The sequence below is a fragment of the Taudactylus pleione genome, unplaced genomic scaffold (genome assembly GCF_031769625.1).
Source record: "Taudactylus pleione unplaced genomic scaffold, aTauple2 ptg000781l, whole genome shotgun sequence".
NCBI classification, from domain to species: Eukaryota; Metazoa; Chordata; class Amphibia; order Anura; family Myobatrachidae; genus Taudactylus; species Taudactylus pleione.
The window spans coordinates 4798746-4818532 of record NW_028285183.1 but is presented as its reverse complement, the minus strand read 5'-3'; the positions used below and the strand labels follow the sequence as shown (position 1 = coordinate 4818532).

Genomic DNA, 19787 nt, shown 5'->3' with positions numbered 1-19787 from the left:
ATGATCATGTACAGGGGTCAGGTCATGTTGGGGGTGTAGTGTCCTATGTCTGTATACAGTGTAATAGATGTGTATTATGATCATGTACAGGGGTCAGGTCATGTTGGGGGTGTAGTGTCCTATGTCTGTATACAGTGTAATAGATGTGTATTATGATCATGTACAGCGGTCAGGACATGTTGGGGGTGTAGTGTCCTATGTCTGTATACAGTGTAATAGATGTGTATTATGGTCATGTACAGTGGTCAGGACATGTTGGGGTGTAGTGTCCTATCTCTGTATACAGTGTAATAGATGTGTATTATAGTCATGTACAGTGGTCAGGTCATGTTGGGGTGTAGTGTCCTATGTCTGTATACAGTGTAATAGATGTGTATTATGATCATGTACAGTGATGAGGACATGTTGGGGGTGTAGTGTCCTATGTCTGTATACAATGTAATAGATGTGTATTATGATCATGTACAGTGTATTATGGTCATGTACAGTGGGCAGGACATGTTGGGGGTGTAGTGTCCTATGTCTGTATACAGTGTAATAGATGTGTATTATGGTCATGTACAGCGGTCAGGTCATGTTGGGGATGTAGTGTCCTATGTCTGTATACAGTGTAATAGTTGTGTATTATGATCATGTACAGGGGTCAGGAAATGTTGGGGGTGTAGTGTCCTATGTCTGTATACAGTGTAATAGATGTGTATTATGATCATGTACAGTGGTCAGGACATGTTGGGGATGTAGTGTCCTTAGTCTGTATACAGTGTAATAGATGTGTATTATGGTCATGTACAGTGGTCAGGTCATGTTGGGGGTGTAGTGTCCTATGTCTGTATACAGTGTAATAGATGTGTAATATGATCATGTACAGTGGTCAGGACATGTTGGGGATGTAGTGTCCTATGTCTGTATACAGTGTAATAGATGTGTATTATGGTCATGTACAGTGGTCAGGTCATGTTGGGGTGTAGTGTCCTATGTCTGTATACAGTGTAATAGATGTGTATTATGATCATGTACAGTGTATTATGATCATGTACAGTGATGAGGACATGTTGGGGGTGTAGTGTCCTATGTCTGTATACAATGTAATAGATGTGTATTATGATCATGTACAGTGTATTATGATCATGTACAGTGATGAGGACATGTTGGGGGTGTAGTGTCCTATGTCTGTATACAGTGTAATAGATGTGTATTATGGTCATGTACAGCGGTCAGGTCATGTTGGGGATGTAGTGTCCTATGTCTGTATACAGTGTAATAGATGTGTAATATGATCATGTACAGTGGTCAGGACATGTTGGGGATGTAGTGTCCTATGTCTGTATACAATGTAATAGATGTGTATTATGGTCATGTACAGTGGTCAGGTCATGTTGGGGGTGTAGTGTCCTATGTCTGTATACAGTGTAATAGATGTGTAATATGATCATGTACAGTGGTCAGGACATGTTGGGGATGTAGTGTCCTATGTCTGTATACAGTGTAATAGATGTGTATTATGGTCATGTACAGTGGTCAGGTCATGTTGGGGTGTAGTGTCCTATGTCTGTATACAGTGTAATAGATGTGTATTATGATCATGTACAGTGATGAGGACATGTTGGGGGTGTAGTGTCCTATGTCTGTATACAGTGTAATAGATGTGTATTATGGTCATGTACAGCGGTCAGGACATGTTGGGGGTGTAGTGTCCTATGTCTGTATACAGTGTAATAGATGTGTATTGTGGTCATGTACAGCGGTCAGGTCATGTTGGGGGTGTAGTCTCCTATGTCTGTATACAGTGTAATAGATGTGTATTGTGGTCATGTACAGCGGTCAGGTCATGTTGGGGGTGTAGTCTCCTATGTCTGTATACAGTGTAATAGATGTGTATTATGGTCATGTACAGTGGTCAGGACATGTTGGGGGTGTAGTGTCCTATGTCTGTATAGAGTATAATAGATGTGTATTATGATCATGTACAGGGGTCAGGTCATGTTGGGGGTGTAGTGTCCTATGTCTGTATACAGTGTAATAGATGTGTATTATGATCATGTACAGTGGTCAGGTCTGTATAGACTTGGATAAACTTGGATTTGCATTGTGAGGTTTATACACAGCGTACTCTCACACTGACATATAAAAGTACATTCTGTACAGAACAGAAGGTTTTCTTTATTAAAAAAAAAAAAGGTTAGTTTGGCAGAAATCACTATCAGGCTGTGAGAGTAATGTCTGTAATCACCATTTTCCCATGTTTTTTTCTTCAGGGTGCTACTGAGTTCTGATTCCGAACTTTCATGGCAACCAGAGACATGGCACATTTTGTAGTGAGCAGAGAGGCTTTGGAACACCACTCCGAGCTCCATCTGCACTTTGACACCCTCCCCTCCCTCCTGCAACCACATGGCATGGTGACAGCTGTCACTGTGTCTGGCAGCCAATTCTGTTTACCCTCCAAAGAGGCTAATGATCTGTAGGAGGTGGCTCGGAAAAATTTAACTTTCTATTGATTTAATAAGATTTATGAAAAATAAAAGATTTGCAGGCGACACAGGAATAATGTTAGAAAGGATTTTGTTTCCATAAGGGAGTAGTAGTTGGCTGGAATGGACTGCCAGTAGTCATTGTAACCCAATCTCTGCATCATGAGAAAAGAAGGTTTAGCGCAGACTAGATCTAGTTGTGTTTTCTCCCCAGTTAACAACGGTTTGTACATGTAAGAACCCTAATTCTAGATCCCTGTCCCTTTAAGGAGAGCAGACAAGACGTATGTCAGACGCGGCCTGTAGTGTTAGTATTTCCACCACCAGGCACCTCATCCAGGGCCAGAAATGTAAGAAAATAAACTGCAGATTCCCCGCTGTCCTCATCCTTCCTGATAGGAGTGTTCCGAGACCTTCCCAAGCTCCAGAGAAAGCAGCTTTAAGGATGAGACCGTGGGAGAGATGTACCAAATTTTGCAGAGAGAGAGAGAAAGTGTTGAAGTTGCTCACGGCAACTAAACAGCGTCTTTTATTTATCTAGTGCAGCCTGTAAAATGACAGGAGCTGCTTGGTTGGTACTTTCTCGTTCTCCAAGATTTGATAAATCTCCTCCCGAGAGTGTTCCACACAGCACATCATGGGGTCCCGTCATTATTAGCAGCGTTACCCCCGTCCCCCCAGTACGTGAGAGGGATTTGCAGGATTAACCCTTCCGTTGTCGGGGGGGGGGGGGGGGGGAGATCAATGCATTCCATGGGCCTGGGCTCTACCCTCCTCGTGGTCTCATTTATATTCTGCTTGTGATGTCCCTTTTCTCAGTCCCAAATCCTCCCCTCGGCCCCCTCATTCTTTCCATGTCCTTCAGTAAAAAATCAGCATGCAGGACACGGGCGAGAAAACGTGCGATGTCTGGACAGGGGGGTCCCACACCGGCCCTCCCTCAGCTCCTTATATAAACTTTTCAAGTCCAAATGGTATAGTGGCGCAGGAAAGCCGCACACGCTACGCTCGGCGGCTCTGGGGGCATTGCTAGAAATGAAATGTTGTAGATTTAGGGGAGAAAATGTCGTCACGGCTACTAGTGTGTGACCTGAACAGACCACTCTCCCCTTACAAGGCTTTAGCGGGATCCTCTGCATTGGAAACGCGCTCCCCCCCCCCCCTTCACATCGCTCTATTTAGCTCCAGCTGCTTAAGATGCCAGCAGCAATTAGCGGCCCCTGAGGTGACTTGACCCACGATTCCTCCCCCACCCCGAGCTGTAAGCCCTTCAGCCCAGTCATTGTCAGCGATGACAGAATGGAAAGAAAAGCAGTTTTACCGAGCGCTGGCAGAATATCGCACACTAGTGACTGGGGTCCTGACTGGTAACAGTTTATTACAAAGTGTAAAAATGTTGTATACTGGAAATAAATGGTGAGGAATATCCGAGCAACTGGGATGTGGGCGGAAGTAATTATCATCATCATCGGGACAGTTAAAGTAGTCACCAGTTGGCGCAGTGGTTAGCATTACTGCCTCACTGCCCTGAGGTTGTGTGTTCAATTCCTGTACAAAGCACTCGGTGTGGAGTTTGTATGTTCTCCCCATGCTTGGCGAGTTAAACTCTCCCTCACCCTTGTGTGTACATGTGGTAGGAATTATAGATTATATGGGAAAGATTCCTGGACTGCACACCCTGAATATAATAAATATATATATGGAGGTGCTACCTGATGACACTAATTGCAGGCACAGAAAGACAAATCTCAGGTGCACAACTTCAAATTATTGATAATATATATAAATGCAATAAAATTTTGCAATAAATAGAGGTTTTTAGCATAATCATGGCCAAGGTTATGGGCCTACCCACCATATCCAGGTAACCTCTTTAGGGTAGGTCCCTAACATACTAGGGTTCAAATCCAGAGCGCAGGACCCCCCCCCCCAAACTGGCCCAGCTAAGCTGCCCCAGGGCACCCGCATAGTAAGAAAAGTGCAGTGTAAAGAGATAGTTAGGAGCAGCCACAGCTGCATATAAAGAATGAAAATAAAATAGTGAAGTACATATATATTAAACACACAGTGAAGGTTTAAAATGTATTATAAAGGAAAATGTGTTATAATGCGGTGCCCTGAAACGGATAAACCAAAGCAATCCAGGGGGACCCATGCCCCAAAAATGAACCAAAGTTGCACTACAGTATATAACTTGTAGGACTTACCTAGAATTGTGCCTAATACCGGTGTGCATATACATTTTGGGGGGGGGGGGTCCTGCGCTCCGGATTTGAACCCTAGTATGTTAGGGACCTACCCTAAAGAGGTTACCTGGATATGGTGGGTAGGCCCATAACCTTGGCCATGATTATGCTAAAAACCTCTACTGATGGCAACATTTTATTGCATTTATATATTAGCAGGAATGATCGATTGTAAGATCTTCTGTGTGCGCTGTTATTAAAAAAATCATGTGATTACCGCCAGACCTAATTATTCCATAAACTGTAAAATTCTGGGCCTGATTCAGAGCCGGACGCTATTTGCGCTCGCTCGTTCAGAAAAAGGGGCTGGCTATTTAAATTGAGTGCTCGCTCTTTGCGGTCTGTTGACGCCTCTATGTCTGAGCGAGCGAGCGAACGAAACATGCGCTCGCTATTTTGTAAAGACGCCCCCTGGATGCTCGCATCCTACGTCATCTCCGCTATTTATTAGATTAATCGAGTACATCGAAAGGCGTCTGAACTGCTCGATGGTGCTTGTGGTTGGATTTTCCTACCGCAATCATGCGAATAGTTCAGGCTAAGAAACAACCAAGTGACGTGGCCGATGACGCTGCTTTGTTAATTATGCACACCCATTAAACGCCCGTTTTGACCGTTTGGCACGCCTGCGTTCGGAACACAACTCCCCGTTTTCAAGCACCTTCCCCTGTTACCACCCACAAACGCCTCATCCTGTCACTCAAATTAGCAGGCACTCGCTATTTTGCGAGCGCTCGATTTGCGACCGCAATGACTGGTTGGCGCATGCGCATTACGACCCATACGCATGCGCAGTTGTGTGGACATCGCTCGAAGCGAACGAGCGGCCGCTTACGAGCGGCTCTGAATCAGGCCCTCTGTTTCAACCCAGTGATTACCCTGTTATAGTTGACTGACCAGTCGCTATCGATCATCTAAAACAGGATCATACATTGTCGAGGCCATATTAAGAATGGGGCGAAAGGGACTACAGCCCTAGGCCTTCACATAGACATAGGCCCATCATCATGACGACCAGCCGTCTAACTGGCCAAAGGGTCGCCCATGAATCATAAGTATTAAAACTTTTCTATTTTCCTCATAAACTGATTCAGTTTTAATACTTTTATGTATTTAGGGCGAGACATTGTGGCTTACGGTGTAGGCGGTGCACACAGGGCCGGATTAGTAATGGGGCTGATGGAGCTACAGCTCCAGGCCCAGCATCAGAATAGGCCCAATGCCTTCTGATGTGTGTGTGCGCTGCTGCAGAAAGGATTTTTTCTTTCATTCTGCAGCAGCCTGAGGGCCGACCACGCCCCCCCCCTCGGCCTCGCATAATGCAAACCACCCAACCCCCCCTCTCCTCCAGCACCGCTGCAACACTGGACCACCGGTGAAGAAGCTAACCATAATGGACTGGAGCACTATGGAGGACTGTGCTTTCTAATGCCCTCCCAGCGCTAGTAATTGGCAGCAGCGGAGCCTTCACGTCATGTGACGTCACTGCGTGTGACGTCACATAGCTGCTGCCCGCCACTGCCACCGCACCGCGTCTTCGTGCAGCCCGTCCCAGGCAGTGCACTGACCACCGGCACCACCACCGTCACATGCTCTCAGCTCCTCCGTTTAGGGCGGCTGGTGACTCCGTGATAGCAGCAGCACTGGGTGTGATCCCCCAAAAGGTGAGCTGCCTGCTTTTCATTTTTCTGGCCAAACTGCTGCTGTTGTACTATATGTATTGATATGTATGTATATCAATCATATACATAATAGAATTTTATTGAATATTAAAATATATATATGTGTATGTATGTATGTATGAATATATATATACAATGTGTGTGTGTGTGTGTGTATTTATACTGTGTGTTTTTATATATATATATATATATATATATATATATATCACTGTGTGTGTATATTATATATATGTGTATATACTGTGTGTGGACTACACCCATTCCAGGGCCATAAGGAGGGCAGTGCGGTCGGTGCCTTTGCATAGGACGGGGTGCCCAGGGGACAGAACCAGCCATACTCACCTGCCACCACAGCCCGTGCCCGTCTCTGTATTCCCGTCTCCCCCACTGTATTGGAACCGTGGGATATGTACTGCTGCTCAGAGTGTCCTTAGGACACCCCAAGCAGCACCCTAGTTACCTGGTGAAGTGGCACGGGACGCAGGGTTATAGGTTATGATGGACTGGCACTCTGGTACGGGGCTACTCATTTCTATAAAGTGACACTAATGCTGGCCATACACGGTGCGATGCACCGTGTAGTGTGACTGCCGATCTGTCAGCAGACGGGTCGTGCTGTCACTGCCGGCAATCGTGCGGTCCCTGCTGACCGCACGGTATGCCGGCTCCCCCCTCCACCATTTGAATGGGATCGTACATCGAATCCCAGGTCAGATGGTTTTGCAGGAAGACCTGGGGATGCGATGTACGACCCCACGGGAGCGCGCAGAACGATATCAGGTACGATATCGTGCCCATACATGGCACGATATAGCACCTATAACGTGCCGTTCTGTCGGATTGGCACATATATCGTGCCGTGTATGTGGGCCTTTACACACTGCATAATCTGGTGACTGACCACCCGATACAGTATGTCGTTCACCGGCACCATTGACCTTGCAGGCATCGGCAGCTGGGTCGCTTCACCGTCCCTGCATGCATGGACAACGGAAGTGCACAAAGTGGGTACATACTAAACAATGTGCCCAATATGTCTGCCCAATCCATGGGATTGGGCAGGCATATCGTCTAGTGCAGCGGTTCCCAAACTGTGCGCCGTGGCACCCTGGGGTGCCTCAAGACGCTTGCAGTGGTGCCTCAGGTTAGTGGTCCACCACCATATCATATTATTTATGGTCAAAGTAATGTAAATATGTGGACAAACAGAAGTGCATACCTTTCCCCCACCACATAACTGAGCCTGGATGACAGGTAAGTACAATTTACTTCACTTTACTTAATTATTTTCTGAATTTCTGAATAACAGACTTAATGTTAGGGGTGCCACGAAAACATTTCTGATACTCTAGGGTGCCATGATTCAAAAAAGTTTGGAAACCTCTGGTCTAGTGTGTAGTACCCACCTTTACACTACCCCTGCCAACCCAGCTGACTTCAGCTGTGACCTGAGGTCTTACAGTGCCGAGGCGGACTTCCTTCCCATAGGAAGGATCGGGCCTCCAGGAACCAACGCCATCGGAAGAGGTTGTTGCTTCCCACACATAAACTAAAGTTTTCTGAATACTAGGCGTCCTAATAATAATGGGCTTGTTACAGAAAACATGCAGAAACTAGCGTTTCCACATGTGTAAAAGGTCTGTAAGGGATAATGAATAGGCCCCTAAACACAAACCACACCTCTAGTTATGCACCAACATCAATAGTCACACTGCACAGCGCGGGTCACCCCCCCGGTAGCAGCACACAATAGGCCCTAAATAAATGTCAGCTCCAGGCCCATTTGGACCTTAATCTGGCACTGGGTGCACACACCTACACGGCACAGGCCACACCCGTACAGCACAGGCCACACCTTCTCTGCTTCTCACAAGTTCCAACAGGATCATTTTCAGCCCCAGGCCCTTGTGGTCTTTACCCCTGCCCTGCCCATTGCCCCCTTATTGCTGTAGCTTTATGCTACTATAGCGATACAAACTGCAATCTCTCTTTGACCATTACACGAAGAGCGGGCCGTGTGTCGTACAAGGAACAACGCGACTATGAAACAATTAGCTAAGGAGCTGCCTTATATAGGTCCTTCCATTTCTTCTAGGCCGGACAGCTATAGTTTAATAGAGGGAGGCAATCAGGAAGCAGACTGCCTAAATACCGGCAGCCGGCTTCCCGACTGTCTTATCCCAGCAAGGGTGAAATGCCGGGCGTCTAGATGTAGACGCCCGCATTTCCCCGACGCCGGGCGCCGCGAGCGGACAGCCGTGGGGGGGGGGGGGGGATTAGGTTTAGGGCTCCTGGGGGGGATTTAGGATTAGGCACCCCCCGGGAGGGTTAGGGTTAGGCTAGGGGGAGGGACGGTTAGGGTTAGGCACCCCCGGGGAGGACTTAGGGTTAGGCACCCCCCCCGGGGGACTTAGGTTTAGGCAGCGGGGAAGGGGGTGGTTAGGGTGAGGCACTTGGGGGGGAGGTTAGGGTGAGGCACTTGGGGGGGAAGTTAGGGTTAGGCACCCCTAAGGAGGGTTAGGGTTAGGGGGGTTAGGTTAGGTTAGTGGATACTTACCTATCCACGATCGGGATTTCCAGCGCTGTCGGGCTTCCGCTGCGATGCACTCTGCTTCTGTCGGGCTGCCGCTGACGGGAATCGAACCGCCGGTCATGCGGCCGACGGTATTTCATACCAATTCCTTAATATATTAATTAGTTGTTTAACACGGTTGTGGTTAATTAGAAAATTGTCCAATAGCCACAGATTACAGAACCACAAAATGTAAAAATATATATATTAGATGCATAAATGTGCATGCATTTTGTTTCGTCATCCACCAGCCAGCCGGAGGCACTGAAGGATGGTTGTCAAGTTACCGTTCTACGGTTCCACCTGTTCGTATTTGTGCATCCTGGACTGCTTGCGTCAATTGTATGTTCCGTGGATACCACTTAATTCTTACTGCAGATTTACTGAAGGAGATGCGCTCTAGAGACGGAACTGGCCGCCATACTTTTATGCAGATTGAAGCGATCTCACATTATCTTTGTGCGAATCGCGCCGCTGGTCACTGCGCCGAGGCTGAAGGCCTGTGTCGGCTCATCCAGCTCCTGTTCTAAGGAACTGCAGCTGGACCTGGTGACCAGGGAGAAGTGAAACAGCGTCAGAGTCCTCTACATGGACTATACATTCACGTTCCAGGAGAGCTGAAGACCTGAGCGGCATTGGTCAATTAGCAGACACCCCGCTTTCCTGACTATAAAGGACTGTTAGACAAGTATTGGGCAAAAACAGAATGCTGCTTTGCTACGCCATGCTGGTCTTACACCACCCCCTGGCTTGCTCAGCCCCATTGCCGCTGAATACGTGTCCCCAGCACCATTGCAGCGTCTTCGTCCATAATAGGTGATCTCCATATGTTCTCGAACCAATATTTGCGATTTTTTACGGCCATAGAGAGCGATTAGCATTTCACCATTGTGATACCGTCCACCACCGGCAAATAAACAGGAGAGAAGTTTGTGCTTACTGGTCCCGCGCTTGGGGTGGGAAATACTCAGTGCTAATCTCTGCAAGGAGGAACCAGGGTGAAGCACATCACAGCCCCAAAGTGACCGCTTTCTGTAAATAAGTAACTAGAGCCATGTATAAATCTGCCCAGGAAATGTCTGGAATGACCAGGCTCAGCCAACTATGCCCCGCTATGATTACCGGTTACTGGACGCTGCGGCCGCTCCAGCCGATATGTTACAGACCGAGGAACTCAAAGTAAACAGTTCCTGACACAAAACTTTTTTAAAGTCTATTTCCCAGAAGAAGCTGCCGGTTTAATGCCGACAAAACCCAAATGTTTTCTTTCCTCTATTTATAGTTCTCCAACAAGATCCTGATGTTTGCCACATAATTACAGCGACTCCTGGCGAGGATCCATCTCTCGGCCAGACAAGGCCAAAGCCACAGAAGTATCTTTCCCAAAGTCAGCACTTCCAGGAGGAAACTTTCCAAAGCTCCCACTTAGCAATAGCTGACAAAGGAGCATCTGACGCCACTTTGCTCCAGGTCACCCACTAATAAATTGCGCCAATCCCCAACACACGCAGGGTCATCATGAAGTTAGATCTAGAAGTATATTTACTCAGCCGCGGTTTTGCACTTTTGGCGGGTTTCCGGCGGGATCGCATCACGCCGATTTGCTAAAGCATACACTGGCGGGGAACCGCAGAGATGACAGACTTAAGGAAAGAAATGAGCATTGGACAATGTATTTACCATTAGACGTATACAAAAACCACATTCACTAAGTGGCGGCTTTAGAAACAGACTGTCGACAGAACTGCCCAAGTAAATGATGTAGTGGTGACAGGTGAGGACCGAGCTATCTGGCCAATCAGAGGGAGAGGAATCGCTATACACTTATAATGATTACATTACAATTATTATATGCTGAACGCGGGGGCAGATACTGTAACATTGATTATTAACTTATGGGGAAAATACTATTTTATTAATATATTAGGAGGAACACCGTTTCATTTTTATTTGAGAGAGCAATATTGTTTGTTAATTATATTAGAGGGGCAATATTAAGTAATTGTTAATTGGTGTTTTTAATGAAAGCAGAAGAATTTATTATTCATGGCTATATATTTATTATTTTATGGCTTTAATACTGTGGTTTGGGATTAAATTTACCAGCGATGTGCAGGGGTTTCAAGACTAAATTTACCCCTGAGATTGTAAGAGACGTCACAAATAGAACCCACTCAATGTTTTGTGCCGATTCGGGGGGGGGGGGGGGGGGCGGTTTTAGGCCGACCCATCTGGTTACCGGCGTATCTGGTTGCAGTGCCCTCAGGTCCTGCCGCTTGGCCACGTGATAAGGGTCGACTCTAGGGGGTATATTTACTAAAGGTCGATTTTAATTGATTTAAAATCAAAGAAATTTGCTCAACATCGACGTTGTGTGTCTAACTGGTCGGACCACCTCCAAGGGTCACCAAACGAAGGCTGCGACCAGCAGCCGATAACAGTCACCTCCCAACATGTCCGATAATAAATCCAGGAACCCGGGATAGGATCACCATCGTCCATGTTTCGGCAGCGTCACACGCTGTGATCTAGATGCCTAATCGCAGTGGGCGTGGCCAGTTTAAGAGTAAATTAATATGCAGCTGTCTGTAGGTCAGTAACTTATGTCTATAACACCTACACAGCTCTTTGGAATATGCTCAGTACATGTCTGAGTCCTTTTGCCAGTAATAAGTGACAGCTCTAATCTTGTTTTGGCCTCAGGTAACGTGGAAAGTCCACAATTCACCTTATGAAGGAGGAGGGGGAACGAGGGCTTATTGTGTGGCGGGGGGGACCTCAGAATGTGGCGTCTCCTCCGGGTAAACAAGGGTGACAATCTGCAGTAGAAGATCTCTCCCCGGGACGTTCAGATGGAGGTTTGCTGTTTTCGCTGAACATTCCTCCCTCTATTACCTCCCATGAAACTGAATTTATCACCAGGCGCTGTCCTTTAGCGCTAGTGCTGACTCTGCGAGAGTAAGGCCCAGAGGATCATGGGATGCCACATGCAGGGCGAGGGGAGGAGCATAAGGGGAAATCGCACACATTGAGTATATAACTATATAACTTTTTCCATAATCTAGAAGCCTTTGGACCAATTACAAAAGGGGGCACAGGCCTGCAAAATCCATTAATACATTTTATATTTAGAAATATACCAGAGCGAATGAAACCTGTAGCTCTCCCACCATAGTGGAACTAGGGCTGGCAAGGACTGCTGGAACTTGTAGTTCCAGAGTGCTGCTGGATGCCTAAGCCTGTTTATATGGATACTGGAGGACAGAGCTCTCGGCTTGATAAATAAGAAGTAGATTGTGAGAAGTCGGTCACCTAAAGCGTAATTCAGAGATGTACGTAAAGCACCAGGTTTGCGCACATCTCCAATGTTGGTTTAACCGTGCATTCGCAAGACCCGTACGGTGAATGCACAAATCAGGTCCAGTGTCGCCAAGCGCAGTGTGGCTACAGGAGTCAGGTGCGTGACAGTCTGCAGCCGTTTGGAGGTTGGGGAGGGGGTGGCGATTGGGGAACATTATACAAAATGGGAGCGTGTCAGCCCAGTTTTGTAGGCGTGCCCAGGCTAGGGTCTGAGTCTTCCGACGCAGCGTCAATGGCCCTGGCAGTGTAAAAACTCCAGGCTACGGAGATGACCAATGTTAACACAGTGATCCGTCCTGCGACTGTGGACGCAGCTGCGGATCACAAAAGCTGGCAGTGGGCGTCTTTCTACTACAGGCGCCTCCTGCTGCGTTTACATATTTTCGCCGTGTGAACATGCGTCCATCTCAGGCCCATAATTCTCACAATATAGATATTATTCAAAGACATTTAATACAAATACACAGACACTGACAGTCTTCTCCTTTATGGCTGATGTGTCTCCATTGCTTCCCTCACAGCGCAAGTATAATAAAAATAAATCAATAATATGACCCAGTTTAATTAACCAAACCCTCCCCCCTCCCCCGTCTTTCCCCCAAGGCACTGACATTAACTCCTTCACCCCCAACGTGCAGCTGTCCGTCCTTCCGACATAACAGCACAAAGCACCATCAGACAGAATACCCCGTTAAACTTAATTAAAACTTTATCTTCCCCAAACACTTTTCTGCCACCAGTGTCTCAGGATTCAGAGTCACCTCAGATAATACATTTATAGCGGGAGCTTGTGTCTAATCATTAATCATCGGGAGATCAATAACCGTTGATATTTTATAGAAGGCAGCAATGTCACTGCTCAGGAAGTGGAGCCGCATTGTACAATATAATTATAGAACCGGCCTCTCGGAGCCAGAAGAAGGGGGAGGGAGGGGTGAGGGGAGGAGGGCGGGGGGGGGGGGGGGGTTGTGCTGGGGGCAATTTAGACGAGACACAGCCAGACTCATCCCAGGAGATCTCACATTCACAGCCGACAGACCACCATCATTAAATCATAAAACAAGTGATGTTATAGTCCATGCTCACATGAGGTGTCAATAATAGTACATGTAATAGGACCTATAATAACAATAATAATGTAATCTAATGTGGATATAATTTAGATTAGGTGTTTGTGATCAGCTTTTAAAATCTAGCAAACTACCCCATAAACAGGCACAACAACGATCCAGGGTTAATCACAACAAGTAGGGTAACAATACACATTCTGACAATAACATAGAAGCTTGTATTCCTCTAAGTGCATAAGCCTTAATACTGGCAGTAAAAGAAGAAATATGACTGCAGCTGAATGACAAACTGGTGCATTTAAACTGGGCCAGTAAGTAAACACAAGTAACTAATCGGGACCAGCCAGCAGCAGGACAAAGGGCTGTATTTCATTGTAATACGCACATTTTGTGTGCAGGGGACAATAGGACAAGATAGAGCCCCCAGAAGGCTAAATAGGTCAGGGAAGGGGGGGGGGGTTATCTCTCACTCACCAGCCCCTCTCCTCCTTCTCTACAGGACCTGGGGGCTCAGAGGCGGGGGAATGGAGCTGGTGGTGGAGAAGAATATCGCTTCCTAGCAGAAGATTTATAGGGGTATTCAATATGGAGCGAAAACTCAGTTTCTGCAATGTTTTCGCTCGGATGACGTCATTTGCGTCGCTTTTACTTTTACACCGTATTCAATTTGAAAACTTTTTTTTTTTTTCGAAAAGTATATTGCATTCGACCCTGCGAAAAAGTATCACCAATGGGTGGCGAAAAAAAAGTGCAGAATTGGGGTTTTGGGGTGCAACATTTCGGAAACCACCCTGCAACCTTCAGACAGTCCCCCAAAGGTGAACTGTGTCAAAAATTTAAAAAAAAAAAAAAAAAAAAAAGACCTCAGAAGACCCCGAAAAAAATACTTTTATTTTGAGGGCGAAAAAAAAAAATTGGGGGGTACAAAGTTAAAAACTAGCGAACTACAATCTAGAGGGTCCCCAAGTATACCCCAGGGGTTTTTTTCATTGCAGGTGTTTGCGGCAGGTGGATTTTTCACGTTTTATTAAAACTTCACTTTAGCAACTTTTAAATATGCTCACCCCCATTTTCAAGTGCCCCAAATTTGCTGGGACTACTTATTTTCTGCAAAAAAAAGAAACTTCTAAATACTATTCATCACCACCTTCCCAAATCCCCAAAATAGCAGCTATCGAGCCCGTTTTAAAGACCCCAAAAACCTTCAGCAGGGCTAATCGGGGGTATCCAGAGTGATCCCCCATGTCAGAGCATCTCTTTGGGGGTGTTAGGGTGATTTCCCCAAAAAGTTTTCGCTGATTTCACTTTCGCCGGGTGCCGTTTTCGACGATTTCATATTGAATACGGGTATAAGCGGGGGCACGCGCAATACTTTTTCGTCGACAAAAGCTCCGATGTGCGGCGAAAACTTCGACACGCATAGACGACAAAGTTTATGTTTCATATTGAATACCCCTATGAGTATTAATAGTAAATATAAACCTCACGTCTCCCTGGCGGCTGGTCCACGTTACTGGGGCTTCTTACAATGGCAGATTTACAGTTTTACAATCATTGCACATGTTAGAGAGGTTCCGCACTCAGCCACTCACCCGAGCACAGGATGCCCCTGAACCTGGCGCACGAGAAGTCGTCACACTGGCAGTACGAGCCGCTGATGCGCCCGAACTCGCTCTCGTAGCACGAGCACAGGCCGCAGATGCACCTCCCCCGCCCGTTGCACACGGTGTGGCTCTCGGATTCCCGGCAGGTGTTGAGGGACACGTCGCTGCTGTCGTCCTCCTCTCCGCACTCGCACCTCGCCCCCAGGAAGCCAGCGTCACAGTCGCACACGCCACAGGTGTAGGTGCCGTTCCCGCTGCACTTTCCGCTGCCCGTTTCCACCTGCTGGGAGCAGCCGCAGCTGCAATCGTAAGTCACTGTCACCTCCAGGGTGTCCCGAAAACCCACCGGTTTGATGGTGAAAGTGTGCTTGGTGCCTGGTGGGGGGCAGGTTCTCGCCTCGGCTGAAACCTCAAACGAAACCTGGAGAGTATAGAAAGATGGGGAGGATTATATTGGGGATAACTGGAGAGGCAGGAATACGAGGAGGCCCTTATTCAGGGCTGGGCTACTGGTTATTTTAAATGGCTAAAGCAGGGTTGGTGGATAGGATACTTTACTGCCCATGGCGCCCCTTCCCCTCCGACCCCCCAAATGCTTTAGAACTGGAGAGAGATGTCAGTCTCCGTGCTGCTGCTCCTCCATATCAGTGACATCACAGCATCACATGCCCAGCATATCACTGTACACAGGAGCAGCAGCACTACAGGAGGTAAGGGGGGGGCAGGGGGTGTCAGTGCTGCTGCTCCTCCATATCAGTGACATCACAGCGCACATGCCTAGCATATCACTGTACACAGGAGCAGCAGCACTACAGGAGGTAAGGGGGGGGGGCAGGGGGTGTCAGTGCTGCTGCTCCTCCATATCAGTGACATCACAGCATCACATGCCCAGCATATCACTGTACACAGGTGCAGCAGCACTACAGGCGGTAAGGGGGGGGGGGGGCAGGGGGTGTCAGTGCTGCTGCTCCTCCATATCAGTGACATCACAGCGTCACATGCCCAGCATATCACTGTACACAGGAACAGCAGCACTACAGGAGGTAAGAGGGGAGGGGGTGTCAGTGCTGCTGCTCCTCCATATCAGAGACATCACAGTGTCACATGCCCAGCATATCACTGTACACAGGTGCAGCCGCACTACAGGAGGTAAGGGGGGGGGGGGGGCAGGGGGTGTCAGTGCTGCTGCTCCTCCATATCAGTGACATCACAGCGTCACATGCCCAGCATATCACTGTACACAGGAACAGCAGCACTACAGGAGGTAAGAGGGGGGCAGGGGGTGTCAGTGCTGCAAATCCTCCACATCAGTGACATCACAGCGTCACATGCCCAGCATATCACTGTACACAGGAGCAGCAGCACTACAGGAGGTAAGAGGGGGGGGGGGACAGGGGGTGTCAGTGCTGCTGCTCCTCCATATCAGTGACATCACAGCATCACATGCCCAGCATATCACTGTACACAGGAGCAGCAGCACTACAGGAGGTAAGAAGGGGGTGGGCAGGGGGTGTCAGTGCTGCTAATCCTCCATATCAGTGACATCACAGCGTCACATGCCCAGCATATCACTGTACACAGGAGCAGCAGCACTACAGGAGGTAAGAGGGGGGGGGGGGCAGGGGGTGTCAGTGCTGCTGCTCCTCCATATCAGTGACATCACAGCGTCACATGCCCAGCATATCACTGTACACAGGAGCAGCAGCACTACAGGAGGTAAGAGGGGGGGGGGGCAGGGGGTGTCAGCGCTGCTGCTCCTCCATATCAGTGACATCACAGCATCACATGCCCAGCATATCACTGTACACAGGAGCAGCAGCACTACAGGAGGTAAGAGGGGGGCACAGGGGGTGTCAATGCTGCTGCTCCTCCATATCAGTGACATCACAGCGTCACATGCCCAGCATATCACTGTACACAGGAGCAGCAGCACTACAGTAGGTAAGAGGGGGGGGGGGGGTCGGTGCTGCTGCTCCTCCATGTCAGTGACATCACAGCGTCACAGGCCCAGCATATCACTGTACACAGGAGCAGCAGCACTACATGAGGTAAGAGGGGGGGGGGGCAGGGGGTGTCAGTGCTGCTGCTCCTCCATATCAGTGACATCACAGCGTCACATGCCCAGCATATCACTGTACACAGGAGCAGCAGCACTACAGGAGGTAAGAGGGGGGGGGGCAGGGGGTGTCAGTGCTGCTGCTCCTCCATATCAGTGACATCACAGCGTCACATGCCCAGAATATCACTGTACACAGGAGCAGCAGCACTACAGGAGGTAAGGGGGGGGGGGGGGGCAGGGGGGTGTCAGTGCTGCTGCTCCTCCATATCAGTGACATCACAGCGTCACATGCCCAGCATATCACTGTACACAGGAGCAGCAGCACTACAGGAGGTAAGGGGGGGGGGGGGCAGGGGGTGTCAGTGCTGCTGCTCCTCCATATCAGTGACATCACAGCGTCACATGCCCAGCATATCACTGTACACAGGTGCAGCAGCACTACAGGAGGTAAGAGGGGGGGGCAGGGGGGTGTCAGTGCTGCTGCTCCTCCATATCAGTGACATCACAGCGCCACATGCCCAGCATATCACTGTACACAGGAGAAGCAGCACTACAGGAGGTAAGAGGGGAGGGGGGTGTCAGTGCTGCTGCTCCTCCATATCAGTGACATCACAGCGTCACATGCCCAGCATATCACTGTACACAGGAGCAGCAGCACTACAGGAGGTAAGAGGGGGGGGCAGGGGGTGTCAGTGCTGCTGCTCCTCCATATCAGTGACATCACAGCGTCACATGCCCAGCATATCACTGTACACAGGAGCAGCAGCACTACAGGAGGTAAGAGGGGGGGGGGGGGGGTCAGTGCTGCTGCTCCTCCATATCAGTGACATCACAGCGTCACATGCCCAGCATATCACTGTACACAGGAGCAGCAGCACTACAGGAGGTAAGAGGGGGGGGGCAGGGGGGTGTCAGCACTTTTCATGTGTATGGATAAGGAATTTGCCATCAGGCTGGAACAATGGAGGGCTGGACTGTGTGGTGCGTGTAGAGAGAGCCAGGTGTGCTGCCGGGGACATGTTATTGTAGCTCTGTGTACGGGACATGCCGGAATCCGCAGCCCTCGCTCTGGGATGGGTCCGCAGCACTGAAAGTTGGCAGACGGTGAGATCCTTTTAATAACCTGGGATGACACATCCGCTGAGTCAGCAACGCCGGAGGGATACAAGCAGCAGAGCCGATTATATCCAAGGGCCGTGTTCTGCACAGTCAGGTTGTGCGACTGCAGAGCAGGTTACATTTCATGGCTCTGCATTGTACTGTTCAGTTCTGCAAATGCAGGTTACAGTATATCCGAAGTCCATGTTCTGTTATAACCTGCTCTGCAGCTGCAGAACCTATGCGCCATGTATTTTATAGTCAGGTTCTCAATCTGCAGAGGTGATTATAGCCAAGGACTGTGTTCTGTACAGTCAGGTTCTGCGACTGCAGAGCAGTTTATATCTCCGGGACCTGCTTTGTATTGTTCAGTTCTGCAGATTCAGAGCAAGTTATAGCCGAAGGGTTCTTGGGTTCTGTGGCTGCAGAGCAGGCTATATCTGAGGGCTGTGTTCCGTTATAACCTGCTCTGCAGCTGCAGAACCTATCTATGCGCCATGTTTTTTATAGTCATGTTCTGAATCTGCAGAGGAGATTGTATCAAAGGACGGTGTTCTGTACAGTCAGGTTGTGCGACAGCAGAGCGGTTTATAGTGCTGCTTTGCATTGTTAGGTTCTGCGTCGGTATTAGCGTGCCGTCTCTGTACTGTGCTCAGTAGTGCAGTAGGGTTTAATGAATGCCCTGTTGAGCGGAGCGTGTCTCCTGCCTGTACACCGGATTATATTATATAGTGCTGTAGTGTGTCATTACACAACCTGCAACGGATACAATGGATAAAAATGATACTCCGGAACAGAGTGATGATAATATACAATTGCTGGATTAGAACGCAGTTCCCGAGATTAGGACACATCAATTTCCAGACAACAGTGCAGCCGAACTTGCTTCAAGGTTAGTCACAAGGCTGACCTGTACTGAATGTCTGTGCGTTCCCTATACAAGACAAAACTACCACCACCACCAGAACTGTCCCCGCCGGCCACTTACCGTGTCTCCGATCATCAGCTCGCCGCATTTCTTCACGCCGGGATAAGACAAACCGTCCTGACACGTGGCTGAAAAGCTGAGACTGAGGTCATCGGGGGTCTCGGAATCCGTCAGCTCAACCTTGGAGCGGATATTCTGCGAGACGGGAAAATGAAAAACAGCACTTAATGAAGGAACATTCCCGGCATTCCGAGACGCAGCAGATAACACTGGTGGGATGAGACACTGTTTACGAATAGACGTGAAGGATAATCAATGGCAGAAAGCACTGCCAATACCCCGTGAGGAATAAGCCCCTTTCTGCACCTACCGGGAGACCACAGGAGACTGAAAGGAGGGAGCTGCAAGACCCCAGCAATCTCCCACCTGTGACAGATAATTACCCACCATACTGCACTCTGTGAGGTCTATGGAACAATCCTTGGCGAGGCGCTGCTGTGTGATGTCATGCCGTTACTGGGAGGAGCCTGTTTTTTGCAGACATACCGACTGGCAATCAGACAAATATGGAGAGAACCGCGGGGGTCTTTGGTCTTTTCATAACACAACTATAAGAAACATTGCAAGCAGATGAAGGACTACATCTGTAATGGGATCGGTATGAAATACAGACAGTCGGGATCTTGTCAGTCAGAAT

At 48.5% G+C, this 19787-nt stretch overlaps 1 protein-coding gene across 1 annotated transcript in view; it reads right to left on the bottom strand.

Moving 5' to 3' along the window:
* Positions 1-19787, bottom strand: part of ITGB5 (integrin subunit beta 5) — a 171266-nt gene that overhangs the window by 88947 nt on the left and 62532 nt on the right. The window contains exons 9-10 of the mRNA XM_088457747.1: positions 19151-19285; positions 14994-15426 (exon numbers count right to left, since the gene is read on the bottom strand). Of these exons, the coding sequence (XP_088313873.1) occupies positions 14994-15426; positions 19151-19285 (568 nt within the window). The remainder of the gene's footprint in view (positions 1-14993; positions 15427-19150; positions 19286-19787) is intronic.